At 42.7% G+C, this 20,124-nt stretch overlaps 1 protein-coding gene across 4 annotated transcripts in view; it reads right to left on the bottom strand.

Moving 5' to 3' along the window:
- Nucleotides 1,923-20,124, bottom strand: part of TENM1 (teneurin transmembrane protein 1) — a 299,751-nt gene continuing 281,549 nt past the window's right edge. For all 4 annotated transcript variants that reach the window (XM_021406358.1, XM_021406359.1, XM_021406361.1 and 1 more), the window contains 5 exons: nucleotides 14,401-14,697; nucleotides 10,883-11,270; nucleotides 9,002-10,222; nucleotides 8,372-8,514; nucleotides 1,923-7,001 (listed from right to left, as the gene is read on the bottom strand). In XM_021406358.1, the coding sequence (XP_021262033.1) occupies nucleotides 6,243-7,001; nucleotides 8,372-8,514; nucleotides 9,002-10,222; nucleotides 10,883-11,270; nucleotides 14,401-14,697 (2,808 nt within the window). In that variant the 3' untranslated portion in view covers nucleotides 1,923-6,242. The remainder of the gene's footprint in view (nucleotides 7,002-8,371; nucleotides 8,515-9,001; nucleotides 10,223-10,882; nucleotides 11,271-14,400; nucleotides 14,698-20,124) is intronic.

Below are 20,124 nucleotides of genomic sequence, written 5' to 3'. Positions count from 1 at the left end.
TGGGAGAGCTCCTTTGCTTCTGAAGTGCTGTGCCTGAACCCTGGTTTAGGGTGGCTCTCTTAGGACAGAGGAACTAAGACAGGGTGTGCTGAGAAGTGCTCCCCAGTAAGTGACTACACCATGGTGATAAGCATGGTGGGAAGCAATGTGCCCGAGGGCTATTTCCTACAGAAATGTCCTACTGACTTTGAGTGCTGCGTGGTGCAAACCCTGTGTGTTGAGGATAACTGCTTTGACTATGGGCGACTCCGGAAAAGCATTGCTATTTTTAAAAAATAGATAAAATAGGCCAGAAGTTGCCACTTTAGATTTAAAGCTGAGAATATTGGATGTGAGTTATTAAGATAGAGGCTTGTTTGTGTTGCTTCTTTTGGGTTCCCTCAAGTTTGGAATTCCCATAGTCCAGAGCACCTCTTGTTTGAAGACAGGTAGAAGAAGCTGGAGTTGTTCAGCCTGGAGAAGGCTCCAGGGAGACTTCATTGCAGCCTTCCAATGCTTAAAAGGAGCGTATAAACAGGAGGGAGAACGACTTTGATGGTGATTGTACAAGGGGGAATGGTTTTAAGCTAGAAGATGGGAGATTTATGTTAGAGGTAAGGAGGAAATTTTTCAGTCAAGGAGTGATGGGGCCCTGACATGGGCTGCCTGCAGAAGCTGTGGATGCCCCGTCCCTGGAGGTGCCCAAGGCCAGACTGGATGGGGCCCTGGACAGCCCGATCTGGGGGAACATGTTCCTGTCCACAGCAGGGAATTGGAGCTGGATCATTTTTAAGGTCCATTCCAACCCAAGCCAGTCTGTGATTCTGTGCTTTTATGATTCTATGATTAAACAAGCTGCAGACAGTCAGAGAAGCTCATGCTAACCATGACAGAAGGAGCTAGTATTTTTTTATAGGAACAGTAACATGGAAACTACACAGATTTCATGCACTGGCTCTGGTATGAAGAGCTACAGGTCCTTTTACAAGGCAGCATGGGCAGGGCTTCATCAGGAAACATCTGTGTCCCCTTGTTCTTTTCTGCCACCCCCTCTGGGCTCAGCAGCGCTGAGATGCAGCCTGCACAACTGCGCTGACCCCGCCAGCCCTGGTGCTCCTTCTCCTCCCACTTTCCAGCTGCAGCCCTGGCTCTGGCTGCTGCTTTGGCGGATTCACCAAAGGACCCTGTGTCCTGGCCCACCCCGTGCCACTTCCTCCCCAGCACAGGTGACGCTGCTGCTGGTCCCACACAGTGCTGCCTTTACCTCGGCCAGACCCTCCCCTGCTCCCTGGCTGTGGCTGTGACTGGCCTCCTGCAGCAATAAATCAATATCCCAGGCCATTTTTTTTTCTTCCTTTCCTACTGCAGCATCCCTTTGGCCTCACTGTCTCCTCATCCACCCAACACTGTCCTTGTGCTGGGTCACCCATCTGCATGTACCCCTTCCCTCAGCTTTAAACACCCTTCTGCCCCTCCAGTTCACTTTCTCCTCCTCTCTGCTACATGTACTGGGTTATGTGTTTTTTCTTACGTGTTTGCACACACTCATTCATCAGCACCTGTTTGAAGCAGGCTGGGAAATCAGATCTACTGAATGTGCAGACGCTTCATCCATGCTCCTTGTCCCTTAGCACCGCCGCCCTTACCCACTCAGCTCTGGGAGCACAAAGGCACAGAGCAGCACGCCTTTTCACTCTCACACTCACTCTGGTAAGTGTAAGAATCTGTGCACAGAAACAGGCTGTGGTCCTGCAAGCACTGCTCCAAGAGTTGTACACACGAACCTTGGTGGATCAGAAGTATAATTAAACACTGCCAGCAAACCCACTGCCACTTTCACACTGAGCAGTATTGTCTGACCTCATTTTGATGTACGGAAGCACTTCTTAGCGACACTATCAGAAAAATCCCTAAGGCGTGGTGTAAAATAAGGCAACGTCACATGCTGTCAGTTTGCACCTTTATTTTTTAAAAATGAAATAGTCAAAGTACTTTCTTTTTCAAATATCGACACATAATATATTAACTTTTAATATTTACAGCGTGTTGCTGGGATGTTCTTGTAGAAAATGCATGCTTCTGGCCTGAAACCCAGAGCAAAATGCATCAGACCATGTAACTGCAGCCATGTAACATAACGTGTACAGTATCCAGTCACTATTCAGCACAGGAGTTAGAGCAGGAATAAAAAATTGGGATCTATTGTTTCCTAGCAACAAGGCTGAGGCCGTTATAACACAATTTCTGTAAGATCAGAACCTCTAACTGGTGTCATACAGAAACCGAAGATCTTGGCATACATTGTAAACATTTTACTGTTCATGAGAAAGCGAAAAAGGAACGCTACTTTGACATATACTGTATGCTATGCTTCTCTTCTCTTTTATCGACACTTCTGCCTGAAGAGTATGAAGACTTAATGTGTTATCATGGTTCATACAAGTAAAATACCGTCAAGGACACAATCTGATATACTAACATTTATTAAAAGGCTAAAGTCCACCACGAGATCTAAGGAAAAACTGGTAACTGCCGAACGCGTTTCCTTAGACAAGGAATGGCCGGTGGCCAACGCACGGGCATGCGCCCAGTGCCACCGCCTCGTTCCTGCTGAGCCGTGGTTCTCCTCACAGCCGGACACTTGTGACCTGGTGATGGTTTGTGTCAAGGACAGGTTAAATAACAGTCAGCGTTTGTCAGGAAACCCTCATGGCTGGCGGCGGCAGCCTGAGCTGAGCGCAGCCGCTGAGCAGCAGCCGGGCCGCGGCCTGTGCTCCCCGCAGCAACCAGCACCTCGACAGCACCCTGCCCTTCTGCCTTCGTTAAGCTCCAAGTGCAGCCCCTCCACTGCCTCTTTCACCCCGAGCTCCGTGCCTTCCCACAGCACCGAGCAGCACCCAGACAGACGGACGGACAGCCCTGAGGATGCTGGCAGTGAGCACCCAGAGCAGCGCCTGCCACAGCAAGGAGAGGCCGTGCATGGTGGGTGCAGCTGGGAGGGCAGCGCGGAGCTCGGCTTGAACAGCCGGCACGTGTGTACCGAGTTGCACATCGACCAGTTCATATATAGGTATTTGGCTATGTTCTACATATAGAGCTATATATATATTTATACCTTTGAAATGTTGTAGGCTGGCTAAATAAACAGGAGCGCAAAGGAAACGTTACTTGTACACACTATTGGTTTGGCTGTCATAAAAAATATACAGCACGTATCTCTCATGGGAGGTACTTGGCTACAGGACAGTGTGCAATAGTGGGTCTTAGTTTTTGTTTTATTATTTTATAATTTTATTTATTTTTTCCTTATTTATAACCTTGTTTGCAGTGCAGAATGCTAGCACCAAATTATCTGATTTAAAGAACGACACACATTTCCATGCACTCATTTTTCCTTTTTTCCTTTTACTCATTTGGGTCTCTAGGTGATAGTGCAAAATTAAAAAAGCAAAAAAAAAAAAGGAAAACTACAAAAAAAAACAAACAAAAAAACCAACAAAAGCCCAATGCTCAGAAATTACTCTAGCTACTAGAAGAAGAAAATGGAGACTGAACTGTTCCCTGCCTCCATCCGAGGTTGTTCATGGACACAGTGGCCCACAGCTGTTTGCTGTAGCTGCAGTTCTCACGAATCACTGCTGGCCCACATGGTGCTTACGGCTTCAGCCCCAGTGCTCATTCATTAATGAATGCTCTTTAGCACTGCCGACTCAACACGACACTTCTTTTTAGTTTCCTGAATTTCTGAAACTGTTTTGATGAAGGCGTTTTTTTCTTTTCTAACAGGGCCGTGCAATATCACGTGATTCTTCATTCATCCAGATTCTTGTAAGAAATGCTATTTGGAAAGGTACCTTAGGCTGTCCACCCAGGAACTGGGAAAATGCCAGACCTACTCTCAGAGACAAACTTGCAACACTTTCCACTCTTTGACCTCTTGGCATAATATGAGAACAACAGTAATCAAGGCAGTATTAAAAAACACAGCTGTAGGTAATACAAAGTGCATTTCCTGCATATAATACAAATATAACTTTAAGAAACTAAAGGCACAAGCTAACTAAATAGGTATTACATACTAGAAATGCACAGTTCAAGGTAAATCTAATAGCTTCAAAAATTTGTTTATAATGGATATTTAAAGCAGTTTGAAAATGATACGTCATTATTGAATTGCAAAAAAGTATAATTGCTTAAAATATAAGTAAAATAGACTCTAATATTTGACATCTTGGATCAGTGATAAAATACATCATCACGTTTATGAATGCACTCTCTATATACAATTCATAAATTATTCTTCCATTGATTAAAAGCATATTAGAGGCTCAAGGATTCAAAGGTCCATTTTTAGGCTGGTGTGGAGGTATTCAAATTCTCCATGATTTTATGGAAAATTGTGGCAAACGGAGCTGCTGTTGGCAGCTCCAAATCCTGTACAACAGTTAACGATGAGCCTGAGCTAAATGTGTTTTGGTCCATGGGTCCCCCTGGCTGGGGTGGAGGGTGGTCGATGGGCCAGGATCTGCTCAGCCTGAGCCCGCACCTCCAAGCCTGACCCTGCACCCCCAGAGCTGCTCTGGCTGCAGAAGGAGCAGAGGGAGTCTGTGCGAGGCTGAGACTCCAGGTCTCGGGTTCCAGTTCAGGCTCATCCCTAACTTTGGTACAATCTGCTCCACCTGCCCAAAAACAAGGGGAAAAAAATGAAAATTGGAAAGGGAAGTAAGACAAAGAAAGCACTTTGTTGGCTTCAGGAAATGTGAGCAGAAATTGCTTCAACATATTCCCTATGTCTGTTTTGAAAGAAATGTGCAATAACATCACTGTTACGGATACACAGGCTCTATAACAAGACTTCTAGCTCTTTCGGAAAGTCAGCAAAGGAAATGTGCTTACCCGGCCTCCCTCCCGGGCGCCCTCCCCCTGCCCACGATAATCAGGTCTGTTAAAATGACAAGTGAAAAGAAGGTTCTCCTACTCCGTTATGAAAGAACTGTGCCAGCAGCGCATGATACCTTGGGAAATAAAAGTTTCTGCCCATGCAATATAATGCTTTTCTATGTGCTCTAGATATTGAGCTGAAAAGTGAAGAGTCGTCCCCAAAATGTTCTACGTTTATCAACATATGTACTATCCACACTTAGGTTCATCAACTCCCAACCCGCCAATCTTCTTCACACTCAGAAAAATGATCAATACGGTGGGATTATCAATTGGAGATGAAAATAACATGATGCCTAAACCCAACACCACCACAATTTCCATATGATCTGTGAAAAGAAGGTCCTGGCCCAAGGACTACAGGCAGGACTGATCCTGTGCGGCTGCTCGCTGCTGCACCGCGCGGACCCTCCCGGCTGAATAGCGAAGGCTGTCCCAAAAGCACTGAGCTAAAGCCCAATCTGGAGCCTACTGGTGTCTGTGGGAGGCTCGTGCTGACTGCGTTGCTCAACATGGGCTGTTCTGGCCATCCCTGGAACCTGGCTGAGCCCCCGTCGTGCAGGGCAAGCCCTCACCCCCTGCAAGATCTGCAGCTCCATGTGTGCTACTGGGCTCCACCACAACCAGTGCCGGGAATATCCTGGGGAGAGGCCCCTGCACACAGATGCAGACACAGCGCGGCATTCCTCACCGAGTGAGTGAGAGGCAGCCATGGCCTGGCAAAGACAAAGCTCATGTGGGGCAGCCTTTACGTGCTGCATCCAATAAAAGTACTTACATACTGTATCTAATAAAAGTTGGGTTAGAAAATCCCATAGATCACAGTAGTGGCAAATGACATGTGCAGGGTTGGTGAGCAACTACGGAGTTTCCATACACAGTCTGGTTTTTGTATGCAATCCCTTGAACCTATGGGAGATCTCAATGGGATAAAACTACCCAGTAGGTGTAGGTTGCAGAATCAGGCTCTGTAACCTTTTAAAGAACTGGTGAATTATTAAACCATCACCACCAACAAAAAAAAAGTAATGTTTCTTTAGGAGAAGACAGAGCATGCTGCGCTTACACCCGCCCCGCGCGCTCTGCTTCTGAAAGGTTTGAATACTGCCACACAAGAACTAAAAATCTTCACTGTAATCTCTCGAAGAGTTAAACGAACAATATTAAAATACCATCTTCTGTCACATTTAAAGGCAGTTGGATATGTTTTGTCCTCTATATTTATATATACAGAGTTCTGATCTAGAAAAAACAATACAATAAACCATTTTACGTTTAAAAACAGGCAGTCTTTGGTGACGCAAAGGCAGAGATTTTCTTTGTTACCTTCTGCCTATTTCACTCTGTCTCATAAAGTGAATATTATTGGCACTGTCAGAAAGTTCGAGATACTGCTCCACTGACAAAACAAAATATCCATCGTAGCCTTGTACCCGCCCAGTGTTTAGAAGCTGCTGTTTCTCTCCATCTGTCCATGCCCTAATCCCCTCTTCCCCTTCCTGCAGCCGTCTCTGCTCCTTAGTCCAGGCCTGAGCCACAGCTCTCTGCCTGGCTACCTCTAGGACATGGTTCTTTTCTTCTTCCACCGTCGTTCCATAGCGAACATTAAAGCACAGTGCGCCGTGCTGCAGCTGTATGTCAGCAAAGCGTCTAGTCCTCCCATTGATCACGGAAGTCATTTGCGACACTGTGACGTTCACACCATTCTCCAGGATGCGTCGTCCTCCAGTGTTGCCAATTAGGGCCAAATCTTCTTCCAGAGACCCCAGCTTGATGAAGTAATGCGTGTCCCGGCCCTCTATGGTGAAGTGCAGGTTCTCCAGATAGTGGGCGTTGTTGAGTATGGCAGCGATGCGCCGGCTGTCCTCGTTCGCCACACCGATAATGTCTGCTGTGACTATGCCATCCTTGATAGCAAATTTGATGCCTTTTCCAAACACTGAAGGAATAGCTGCAAACCTCTGTTGCTTCACTCCCTCATAGCATCTGCCGTCACTATACCTGGGAGTCATAGGAAGTTGATCCAAGGATATAAAGTTTCGCAGTTGCTTCTGTAACTCACACTGAATACCGAGGATAGTCTGGAAAAGAAAACACCAGCAAAGTTTGCAGGAGAGGAATCTCACAGTCTCACAGTTTCTACCAATATCTTAACTGCCTAAAATGGATTTGCAATTGGTTTGCAAAACACCATGCGCATCTATAGAGCCTGGGAGTATGCATAGGCTTTCCAGTTCCCTGCGGTACCACTTTATGTCTCTTGGACTCTTTAGTTTCTAGAAAACAAATGGAAAATGTATTTATCACAAATGCTATTCTCAGAGTTATCCTTCCTTTTTTTTTCTCTCTCTTGCACTCTAACAGCTGGTCTTTTGAATTGTAGGCATGGGGAAATCTGAACTCAAATCTGTACTCTCACACAATTCTAAGCAAATCACTTGTTCATTATGTCTTCTGTAAAGTAGCAGTAACAGTTTTTATAGCCCATTCTTTAGGGAAAGCAGGCTGTGAAGGTCTCAAGATGCAAGAACAATAGGAACCAGGCAGGCACATCAGATCTGTAGATCTTCCCCCACATTGTGGTGAAGGAAAAAATCTCCCTCCAAGTGTCTATTTGTTCGTCACCACAATATATATCATTATACTCTTCTTGTGCCTTTGTTATTGCTTCTTCAATATCTCAGTGACAATTTTGCATGAACATGCTCCACGGACATGACCCTCCAGCCTTCTGCACTCTATGTGGTCATATGTGCATGGGAAAAGAAGCACATTAAAATGCTGCTGACGTGAATTCACAACACTTGATGCTTCCTTTTCCCGGCTGCATTAGAGAAAGGCATCTTTTCTACCTTTTCTACATAAAATCTCATTTCTTTGCTAACAGATGCTCTTATGATTAAATGCAAAACATGAACACCTGCTCAGAACATCAGTAGCTGGCCCTGTTGCAGTTACACTGATTGCTGGACCCTGAGAGTTGCTGCACAGCACTTCTTCAGTGAAAATAACACTGGAGTTTTACAGATCCTCCACAAATCTACAGTAACATTTCTGTTCTCCTGCAAAAACTATGCAGAGGAGCAGACTTGTAAAGTTGCTTAAATTCTTAGTGATTTTGCACCTCTTGAGGCTTCTTGACTAAAAGATAATGGTTGTTTTAATTCTTTAATTCTGTAAGATTTTTGCAGTTCATTCAATTTGCGCACGCTTTTATCCATTTGCTGCAAAGCTTCTTCCCTGTGTTCTTAAGAGCTTCTCATTAAAACTCTCCTCCCACTTATTGCCAGTAAATAATGTGACAATATGAAGGCTTCTAGCGTAGTTAGACTATTATTTGCCTTGTCTATCATGTTAAAAACACAGCCACATTGTTTCCTTGGTCTCCAGCACTTTCTAATCAAATGGCTGACTTTAGAAACAGAAGCGGTTGAACAGAGTGTTTGCTAACCTTTCCAGGATCCCACTCCTGGGTTTTTGTTTGAAGCTGTAGAAGTTCATATGTTGTCTCCAAAGCTTCGATCTCTGGTTTTGGAAACCCAGGTAGTACATTGTGCAACTGGAAACCAAATAGCTCTAGCCAACTTCCAATGTCTACAAAACAAACAAACAAAAAAAAGGATTCTGGAAATGAGGCATGAAAATCCTAGAAAAAGTCAGTGCAGTCTGCAGAAATCCAAGCTATGCAGAAATAATGATTTCACATCAATTTATGTTTTCAATACTGGTTACAGCATTTATTGTAGGAAACAACTCATCTGATTACAAAGCATGGCAATAATCAAATCAATAGTGTACCTACTTTCTGTTAATAATGGGCAAAACTTACGTTGCACTGCCTCCATTCTTCCCCTTATTTTAGCATTTAAAAAAGCAGCAGATACGACTATTAATTATGTTACTGATTACCAAAAAGACTAAAAAAACAGATAAAGCTCTGTAAGTTGTTAGCTACCAAAGAAATACGTAAGATTAGAGCCAAATACTAACTTTAGATGTATGCAAAGGATTTCTGGAGTCTTGAACCCACACCAGAGTCTGACCAAAGGCTGAATTTTCATGAGAAATATGTTACTTTTACCTGTTGTATACTTAGCAACATCTTGGATCCTGCCAACTGGGTAGTTATTTTCAAATGAGTAGAGATTGAATGGTTGTGGGACAGCATTCAGGTGTTTCCATATGTGATGGTTTGGTGTTGTCCACCGACCAGCAATAACATCATAATCCCGCTGACCCAGATGAACCAGTTTGGTGAGAGAGTCATAGAGCCCTCCATGAAAACCAATGACAACCTGGAAATCTGGATTAGTGTCCTGGTAGATCTCTCCATATGGGGTGTACAAAATTTCTTTTATGACTTGGCCCCGACTGCTAAACACAGCTAGAGGTGTTCCAGTGTTATCACAAGCGACATAATATTCTTCCCCACTGCTTAATTCCATTGCAATGAGATGACCTTGAAGATCATAATACAGAGACGTTATTTCTGAGCTACTATGATTGTACAAGTGAGTAACTCTTATTGGGTTGGAGAGATCAGCATAAAAGAACTGCAGGTGTTGTCCCAGGCTTGATTTGCTTGCAACTCGTCTTCCAAGACCATCATAACAGTACTGAACAGTCCAGCCAGACACTTTGTTGTATGCTTTGTTCAGCAGACCATTAGAGTTGTACTCAAAGATCTCATTGCCTCTTTGCCTGAGAAAACCATCTTCATCCATTTTATATTGAATTTCTCCAAGTCTGGTAATGCGATCTCTAAGGTCGTATCTCAGAGGAGTGAGGCGTGCACTGTTTCCATGGCTCAGCAAGTTGATGTTGCCGTTAAGGTCGTAGCTGTAGCGCCATTGGGTTTTATCATTCACAGACACAGTCTGAAGCTGACCATCAGCATCATACTCATAAAAATACCGCGTGATGTTGGCATCTACACCGACGCGTATATCACAGATCACCATCCGGCCCATAGTATCATACTGGATGGTCATCCAGTAAGCAATAGACTTGAGAATTTCATACTGTACCTCAATCACCTGGCCATTGGCACTAAAAATTTTGGTATGTTTCATCACAGTGGTGGTTATAACTTGATTTAAATCGTAATTAATTACACTGAATTTCCCAAATTGTTCAGTCCTGCCAGAGACATCAACGTAACGGTACAGGTCAATGGGCAGAGGCGTCTCGTTTATCATGGCCTGCATACTCGTGACGCGGAAATTGTTGTAGCTGTAGTCAAACCTTGCATTGACGAGCCCTTCTTCACTAAACCTGAAGATCTGGCGACCGATAAGTGGACCTGTCCGCAACAGATAGGGGAAAGAGGAAAAGCAAGGAAAAAAATGAATTATGGCCATAGAATACTTACCCTACAGAACCGGCACAGACAAGCTACGAATTCAAATAAACCCTTGAGCCTCATTGCTACTTGACAGTACCACTATGTTAGATTATTCTCTCACAAACTTTTATTAATGTTTGCTCTACGGAATATTTATATTTTATTAACATTTGTTTAAATGAATGCTTTTTTATTCATAATTACGATTTCTATTTACTTGCAAGATAATTCTAAACTGAATTTATTTTCCATGGTGATTTCCTTCCTCATACGAACAGTTCTTTTGAATTTATGTTACATTATGGTATAAACAGGGAAACTTGAAAACGCAATCAATAAAACAACTTGATTTAGTATTTAGCAAATATCCACACAGTGGAATAAAAACAATCAAACACTGTAAGAGCTATTCCAAACCAAGCAATAAAAAGAAAACCATATTTCAAGTGGGGCAGCTATATATGCCTGTGGACACAGACACAGACACACACACACACATTTTTTCTATTGAAACATAAAAACCAAGAACTTGTAGACATAAAAATAATGGAATTTCTTGACAGGTAAGCGCAGAATCAGGGCCAAAAACTTTAGCAAAGTAGTTATAGCTAGACAAACCTGTTTGCCTGTATCTGATGGTGCAGATGAAACCATCATGCATTAAGTGTATGGTTTTAATAACACCAGAAGATTCCTCGTAGGTAAATGTGACTTGAGTAGTGTCATAAAGAATCTCAGAAAGTCGGGACTGCTTGGAGTACTTATAGAGGACTCTGCGTCCTGTTCCAGGATACAACGTTTGCAGAAGCCGTCCATCTCTGGCGACGTCCTGTATGAAAGCCGCACCACTGTCCGGCGGGGTGTAGATGTTGCGATAGTACCCAACAGAGAGCATGGTCTGCAAGGCATGGCGCACCATGCTGGGCATGGTGACCGACAGCAGGTAGTCCGACTGGTCGTACTCAAAGATGTAGCGGCGCTGGCTGTGCAACAGGAGCATCACAGACTGCAATCAGACAGGAATGGCAGTGTAAGAGGCTGATCAAGCACTTGATTATTCACCAGCTATCTGCTCTTGTAGGTTGCTCTTACTGTCTGTTTAACCCCAAGTCAAGCTTTCAGCTCCAGCAGACCTGGCCAGCAAGGTGACATGGAACAGAAGGAGAATGACAACAAGGCTAGAGGTAAGGACCCCCAAACTGGAAGGCAGATGTGGCTCTCAGCGGCATTTCAGCCTCATGCTGACTTGCTGCACTACTTTGAAATATTTAGGTCATCCTCTCAGGAACCTACAACAGAGGAGACCTCTTCCTCACTCCTAGGTAGAGCATCTGTACCAGCAGATGTTTCTACAGGAGGTGGAAAGAAGAAACGTTCAGTGTTGTGTACGTGGTGTTTAGCTTTTATTGGAACTCTGCATAGCTCTAGCCCAGCCCTACCCTTCTTTCTACATCTTCTATTAAATGCACACTGTCTCGCAGCATGCACAGTAACTCTGTGCTTACACAGATGGATGAAAACGGACTGCAAGTTCTTTGGTGTGACTACTTCTGTCTCTGTTTTTCCTTCTTTTTTTAATATTTACAAAGATTAGGTCCCCAGCCTGCAGTAAGCCACTGGCTGAACTCTCTCCTAGCACCGATGTGATGCTGCTCTCTATATACTGCTCCCGTGCCTGTTTTTAAGCTGTCTGCCATCGACAGGGTATGAATAACAAAATCAGAAAAATCACTAATACAAATTTAGTGCCCCTCTATGACGTTTTACAGCACTTTGAGGCTTTTCCGCTTTTGTCCAGAATAGTAAAAAGAAAGGCAGTAGAACGGCCAGAGACTTAGTATCTTGTCTGGACTATCAGGGGACACTATAAAGAGAAAACAAAATAATTCCCAATTCACCCTAATAATACTACAGTAGATTTTTGAACCATTTGCACAGACGGGGTTCTAATTGTTTTCAAGAATTCTGGAGGGAGGGGGGGGCTCTCCGTGTAACATCCCCAAAAGCCGTCACTTTGCCAAAGCCGCCGGAGCCTGGCGAGCCGCACAGGGACTGGTGCCACGCGGAGCCCAACAGCCGCTGGCAACTGCTGGGCACGGCCACTAGATGTCACTGGTGCCCAACACATGCACACAGGCCTCGGCCAGCTCCCGCGGCAGCGAGCAGTAGGATTTGGGAAGGGAGCTCGGAGAGTGCGGGAGATTTGGGAACGCCGTTGGCTAAGTGGGAAAGGTGACCCACAGAAGAAAAAGGGAATGTCGTCAGTGAGCATGACGTATGTCACGGTGCCTTTGAAAACACAGATCGCTGGGAGTAGGCCTGGGAAGTGGAGAGCTTTCTGAAGATACGTAATTAACTCATCAGGTGCTAATAAATGGGAAAGTAAATAAACAGGCGTTGGAAGAGAACTGTATAATTGATTTTTTGATAAAAGGAATTATTGGTTCTTATGAGGTTTCAGACAACATTTAGTAATCATTACTTAATTAACACAATGAGCTATTGACTTTAATGGGCCACAAAATTGTATCTCCACGTCTATTTCTGACAATGAATTCATCTTCCTTTGGCACAAGGAACAAACTGTGATGAAAGTACATTAAATAGCTGGGAGATTATGTCCACGGTGTGTATGACTTTCAATAATTTAATGACAAGCTACAGCATAAATCAAGCCTGCTGCTACCTAGGCCAGTAGGGTTCTGTCATTTGCTTCGACACGATCAGGATTTGTCCAGAATTTTGTGCAGAATTCCAGAATGACAGATTTAAGTCGTATGACTTTATTTATAAGCTCATCATAAACTCTGAGCAGACAAAGTAGTTGGAAGGATAAAAAGCATACATCTTTCCAAAATTCCGGTCCATTAGGCCCAAAGAAAAAACAACAGACTCCTCCAAAAGGCATGTTGCCCAAATATTTGAAGGCTGTACAAATGCCTGTTTACTTGCAATTTGCAGAGCATACAGACAAAAGGAGCCCTGACAAATTTATCTGAACCAAACTTCTGAAGCTTGCAGGGTTTGCCAATCTTGTTAACAAGTGCGAGAACCATACTGCATGCAGACAAAGAAAGAATCGCATTTTTATGCATCATTTTTTTTTTCTCTGGGTTAGATTTAAGTTTTTTTGAGGATCAGGCTTAAATACATTCAAAATAAGTACAGCAAAGTTTATCTTAAAAGTACACATTTGGAACTTTTTAATATATAAATAACTTCAAAGTCATTGGATTTCTCGCGTGTAACATCCGCTATCAGTTTTACCTCACCTGCCCCCTCCTATCCTTTCCCTGTGGTAAACAGGTTCAGAAAAACGTTCTGCAGATTCAGAATGTATCGGATAGTCCGAGGTGCTGGCATTTAAAAATAAAATGTTTTGAAGGACGCTGAATATAAGCTCACACTGAGTTGTGAAAGCTTTCAAAATACAGATTGGCTTTTTGGATTTGAGAGACAAAGCGATACCGAATGAGATGCTGCTACTGACGAATGTGATGCTGTTCTTCCTAAGACTGTGCAGCATTTGTTCCCCCATTTCATGACCATTACCTACAGACATAAATGAAAATTACAACACTCAAGCAATTTAGACACAAAGTCACTACAAAAGCAGGGCAATAGCTCATTTTGTATTAGTTTATGTTTTTTTTCCTCCAAAATGGGCCTCATAAATACTAAAGTAATCTTTCTCTTGGCAGGATCAGCCCCTTTTTGACAGCAGAGCACTGAACAGGTGCTAGCTTGCACTCACCGCTGTGTAATTCTGGCTGAAGAGAGCTGTGTTTGTTGGGAGGCAACAGTTCCATTTCAGTGACTTTTTTTGACTACGTTACACAGAACAGCAATGGGTTTTTCATCAGTGAGAGTGTCCGTTGCACTTGGACTGAGAGCAGGAAGCCGTTTTACCAACAGATTAAACAAAGCGGAGGAGCTGATAACTTTCTTCTGAACTAATCTATGTCAGGCTTGGTGGGATGACACGTAAGGCTGAAACATTTATTTTGGTATGCATTTTCTCTAAGTCTTATATCCTATTGCAAGAGATGACACACTAACATAGCTCACAATATGGTACCTGCATCAAAACAAACATTCTTGTGTTGGTACAACAATTCAGTTCTAAAGTGACTTACCTTTTCTAAGTATGTGTAACTCCATATTTTGCCATCTGCCCATGTTCTGGAAATGATGTTCCCGCTTGGATCATACTCCATTTTCTCAGTCCAGGTTCCTCTTTGGATATAGGTCACTAATCCAGAGTGGGAATAAGTGATGTTGACCTCATTGTATTTGCTGATGGGTGACCACAGAACTGGCCGCCCTGTCTGGTCATACATTATGCGAAGAGTGAATTTTCGATGATCATCGTAGATCTTTCCAGTTCTGGTTACATGATCGAAATCAATGGAGAGCAGATTTCTATTGTGGGCCTAAAAACAAAGATACAGGAAGAAGATGATATACCTTAATTACACATGACAGAAACATTTCTGTGTCAGCTCTAATCAGAACGTGCAATGCTTTAACAGTATGATTGAAAATGTAGGGCACACTAAAGACAAGAAAACAGAAGAATGTTCAAGTGAGAAACAGGAGGACCATGAATAAAAATGCTGCTTGCGTTCAGCATTACGTGTCACATTGCAGGATGCTCGCTATTTCCATACGCTCAGCTTTCTTTTCCCAAGCTTTTCCTCTTTCAACTTTCATCTCTCCTACAGAGTGTGTGATTCCAGCCAATGATGTGTAGATAAGCCCACAAATTAACAAAGCTCTCCTAACTCACCTCCTCTCTCCTAAGCTCCACCAGGGCTGATGGGTCAGCTGCTGCTCTGGGATAGCCCATGCAGGTCGCATACCAATGTGAAAAGGAAGAGCTGTGCTTTTGGCTCCCAAAGCCCCTACTCACCAGTGTCCTCTCACTTCTTCACAAAAGCAGCCCCCTCCCAAGGCTTGTGAAACTTGGTGCCTTGGCAGGGGAACAGGCTGACTGCTCTGACCTGCTAGTGCTTGTGGTCCCACAAGAGAATGCAGGGGAGCCGGCCAATTAGAAGTCAACTTAAAGCCAAGCCAGACTTCTGAAGACAAAACATGCTTCTCCAGCGCTTTTACCATCTACCTCCTGACATCATTCAGTCACTGGGCGATCACTATTCAACTCCATTTAAACCTGAATTAGAATTTAGGGAACCATAAAACACTGCTCGTTGACTTGTCATTTTCAGATCAATGCCCAATGAATTCATTATATTAATTGACTGCATTTTGCCGAACCACTTGTATTAATCTACTCCGATTAATACATTCCTTACAGCAGAGATGATGTCAGCTCAGGTGTTAGAACTGCACAGCACAGTGCCTGCTTCTCCCTGAGTGCTGGAGGCATCGCTGTAAAGTAAATAGTTAAAAATAGCTGTTTAATAATTCAAGCTGTGATCGTATGGTGGTTGTGATTAGAATGATCTTTTTTTTCATTCCCTTTTCTGTTTTTAGATACAAAGTAATTTGAAAATCTAGAAGAAGCAGGTGTTCTTTCTTCAACTACCATTCCTGTGGTTTTATATACACACATGTCTAACTTTAATACTGTTCATTTACAATAGCTGTAAAATACCTATACACCCCTGTAGACTGCTGTAACTATTACAATTTATGCTCTAATGATAGTTAAGGAGCCCAAGTAAAATGTGATGCTCAATTCAACTGTACCTGCTTGTATACAGTCTGTTGGATTAAGTTTATGTTAATATATTTCTTTGCAAACTTCTTGCAATTTCTGAAAAAACCCCTCTTGGTGGTAAAATATCTGCAAAGCAAGCGGGGGATGTACCCTGGCTTACACTCATTTACTGCCTATGTACATACTTATGTTCTTATTGCTAATATTATTATTATTATTGTAAAATGCAACTAGGAGAAATGAAAGTCTTGAATACAAATTGCTTGCAATCTAATTTTCAGAGACAACATAACGAATAAGAATGAAAAGCACACAGAGGCAGAATTAGCAGCGAAGAAAGATAGCAGCAGCATTGAAAGGCTCACATAGTCAAGGCACTGGGAGGCACTGGCACAGGTTGCCCAGGGAGGTGGTGGTGCCCATCCTTGGAGGCACTCAAGGTCAGGTTGGTCCAGGCTTAGAGCACCTGATGGAGCTGGAGGTGTCCCTGTCCATTGCAGGGAGGTTGGACTAGATGGCCTTTAAAGGTCCCTTCCAACTCAAATGATTCTGTGATTCTACGATGATTCTGTGATAGTTAAAATAAGGTTTGGAGGGGCATCGTTGCTTCCTTTATATTCTGTATTTTATGTATTTTTTGTTTACTTTCTTAGATTTAAGTTAAATTTAACACCCTTCTTAAGACAAGATGCGGTGATACATGAGTAGCAGGCTGCATTTCAATGCTGTCATTGAAATACTGATTTCAAATCCCAGTGGCTTCCTACAGATAACTCCTCCAATGCACATGCAAGTCCGTAAGGAGCCCCTGTGAGAGACTGGAGCTCATGTGTGCAGTTACAAGCCAGTAAAAGCTGGTTTCTGAAAGCAGTGTTGGGTCCAAATTCCAGCTGATGAAAACAGGGAGAAAATTCAGCTGATTTCAATAATAATGTTAGTAGTTCATAAAAAGATACATTACATATTTCTTAAACATTCTTTGGCTCTACTTCCATTGATTTTGTAGCCAGGAATTTTGCAGTTGTAAACAACTGCATAAACGTTCACTTCTCTCCACTTTCATTCTAAAATCTAAACTGTCTAACATGTGAAATCAGATGAGATGATTGTGTATTTCCTTGCCTGTGTTTTGACTTGAGTCAACGCAAACTGACACAGGGTGGCTGAGGATTTGACCTTACCATTACAACTTGCTGTAAGGCTGGTAAATAAAGGGAGATGATTTGCTACATATGATAATAAACATAGCTGTCAAAGCCCAAATCCAAAGGACTTTTGACTTGAATCGAGGCCAGTGAGTTACTTCCATTTTTGTTATTTAAAAAGTAAAAAAAAGCAAGAGTGGCCAAGCATTCAATTTTCAGTTTTGTAGATATTCAGTTATAAAAGCTGGCCTGCATCCAATGCCAAGTTCCTGTAACTTATGCAAAAGACAGGAGGGAGCAGAGCTGAATTCTAATCAGTACATTACTATGCATCATGCTCATTGGTTTTAACAACAGCTCTGCTTCATTTTTAGAAGTCAATTAAAATAGCAGTTCAATTGATAAAAAAGAAGTTCTGCTAGATGAAGACTGATGTTAAAATGCCTGATTGTACATAGATTTATTATTAATATAAAATGCATACATGTCTACGGACTGTTTTATGTACTTTCAGGAAGTGCCAGGGCAGGCAGTTCTGCACTTAAAAGGAAAACTCTGATTAATTCCTGTTTCCAACATTGATTTAGATGCTGAGATAAAGTTAGCTGTCTTTCCCAGCATTTCCATTAACATACTCATTTCTGCTTTAATTCTAGAGCCAGGAATATGTACCATGCAAAAAAAACCCCTTTTTAAAACACAACTTTTATCACATTATTTGGAACATGTAACAATGGCCTCTTTCCCAAACTTATTTTACACTAACAGCGTAACACGGTTTGAAGATGGGTTTTAATTGCGGTTAGGAATTAAAAATGTTAGGAACTGGCAGAAAAGGAACGGCTTTCGTCTCTTCAACTAGGTCATCCTTTATCTCATCCCCAGTGACCTGCCTTCTAATTTACACCTCTTAGCATTCAAAGCCATTTGTTTCAGTGACAGTGTCAGGACTGATCTTTAAGTGACATCTTTAAACTTGATTTCTATGCTTTTTTATTTCCCTAGAAAACTTTTCCATTGTACTGTTTTCTTCCCTTAACTGAGGGCTCCTGCAGATCTGCTCATTTCCACTGAGAACTACTCCAATCCCCAGAGCTTTTCTTTACATTGATTTTCAAAGTTCAGCATAGTTCTTTTTGCCCTACATTGCAAGCTTTCTAACACACTTCCTATTGTGTCAGTCATGGCATATTAAGTGCTTAACAACTTTTTTTCCAAGCTGGTACTCACTAGAACTCACTGGAAGTTTTCTGCAGGTCTCATCAGAACCTCATCCAGGATAAGGGCTGCTATTGACGCTACGTTTTTTTCCAGCACTACTCAAGGATTTGTCAACAGTAGGCCGTAACTGCCTTTCAGCATTGGCTCACTGATTCAGACACAGTATATAGTGGCATCTTTGCTCCTGATGTCCTGCCTATTTCCTCTAATAAATAAGTTTCCAAGACAGACAGGTGTCTGCGCGTATGTTCTGCTGCTCCTCTGCCTCCCCCTCTAGCCACAGTATTCCAGCTCCTTTACACACCAATGGCTCCCAACTCCATCAGCACCCCATTCAAACATCTCAGCACTAAAGCTGATCCTTGGGAATCGTGTATCTCACCTACTCTCCAAATTCTATTCATTGGCCATAGCAGCCTCAATAATCCATTTGTCTTCTGTGCTTATTTGCATGGTGTATCTCATGCACAGAATACTTCTTCCTGCTATCAAATCCTCCTTTAATATGCTATCCCACTAGATTCCCTCCAGCTTTTCCCTGACAGCCCTCAGACAGACAACCCTAGAGCTCAGTGCAGTCAGAGGAGGGGAAACACCACAATGCAGGCAGCTGACTTTCTTCTGGGTAGGCAAGAACAATGCATAGTCCCCCATCATCATGGGCAGGTAGAAAAGGAAATTTATAATTCACAGAAATAAAAGATGCAATGTTCAGCTCCTGTGATGCTAGTGGATACTTCTGGAAGGACAGAGTATATAAGATGGTGGTACACCAATGTTGTTCTTACAATGCAAACTTTCTCGCTGGAGGGAAGATGAAGGGGGAGGAGGAGAGTACACAGAGTGCTTCTATGCACCAACACACTGACTCCGAGGCAGGTCCATCAGGTGAGCTCTAGATAGCTTCAGGTTTGCAATATTTCACTGAACATTTTATGCCTCCAGCCAGAATCTGTCTAATCCTGACCAGTTTCCTCCCATTTTTGGCAAGCAATATTAAGGATCATGCAGAGGCAAGCGAAAATGAGATAAAAGAACTGGCAATCAATTTCAACAACAGAAAACATTAACTGCATAACAGGAAAGCTGTGCAGGATGAAGTACTTTGAAACGTAATGGTGATGAACAACTTGGCCCTGGCAGTGTAAGCAGAACAGATGACTGACAATGTCCTTTCCATTTAAGACTTTTATTCCGTAAGATCCTTAAAAAAGTGTGTGCCATACAGTTACTTAAGCACAAAATCACACAGGAATCAATAGATTAGATAAAGTGAGCCGTGGAGGCCACAGCTTGAATCCTGCGATCTTAGCAATGCACCTTTGCCACTGCAATACATTCAGCAGCCTCCCTGGCCAGGGCTCTGGGAACTAACACTAAGATAGGGCAGATGCACTCAGAAGATGGGCAAGAAACACCACAAGGAGATTTTTTCCCACTTGCAAGATCCTAGTAAGTAATTAATTGTGACTGCCAAGTCTGAAAGATGCTGTTTCAGATGGTTTTTTTACACATGGTGGTAATGTCATGGTCATATCATCCAAGTTTTTGGTTTCTGCCTGATAAGCACAGCTGAAAATCAAACTGATACATTTTTAAAGTAAAAAGTGTATGGGATATGATAACAAAAAAGAAATCCAGTGATTTAGTAACCACCTCTATATTTTTTGAGCTAAAAGATGTACCTTCAGAGATAATACTTACCCAGACATGTTGCAGTTAATAATGTAATATTTTGAAGGCCAGAATTCCCAGTTGTACTACTGGTACAGGCGCTTTATGGACTATTCATGTGAAAAACAGAACTGATT

This window comes from Numida meleagris, chromosome 8 (assembly GCF_002078875.1).
Source record: "Numida meleagris isolate 19003 breed g44 Domestic line chromosome 8, NumMel1.0, whole genome shotgun sequence".
NCBI classification, from domain to species: Eukaryota; Metazoa; Chordata; class Aves; order Galliformes; family Numididae; genus Numida; species Numida meleagris.
This window is presented reverse-complemented; position numbering and strand designations above follow the sequence as displayed.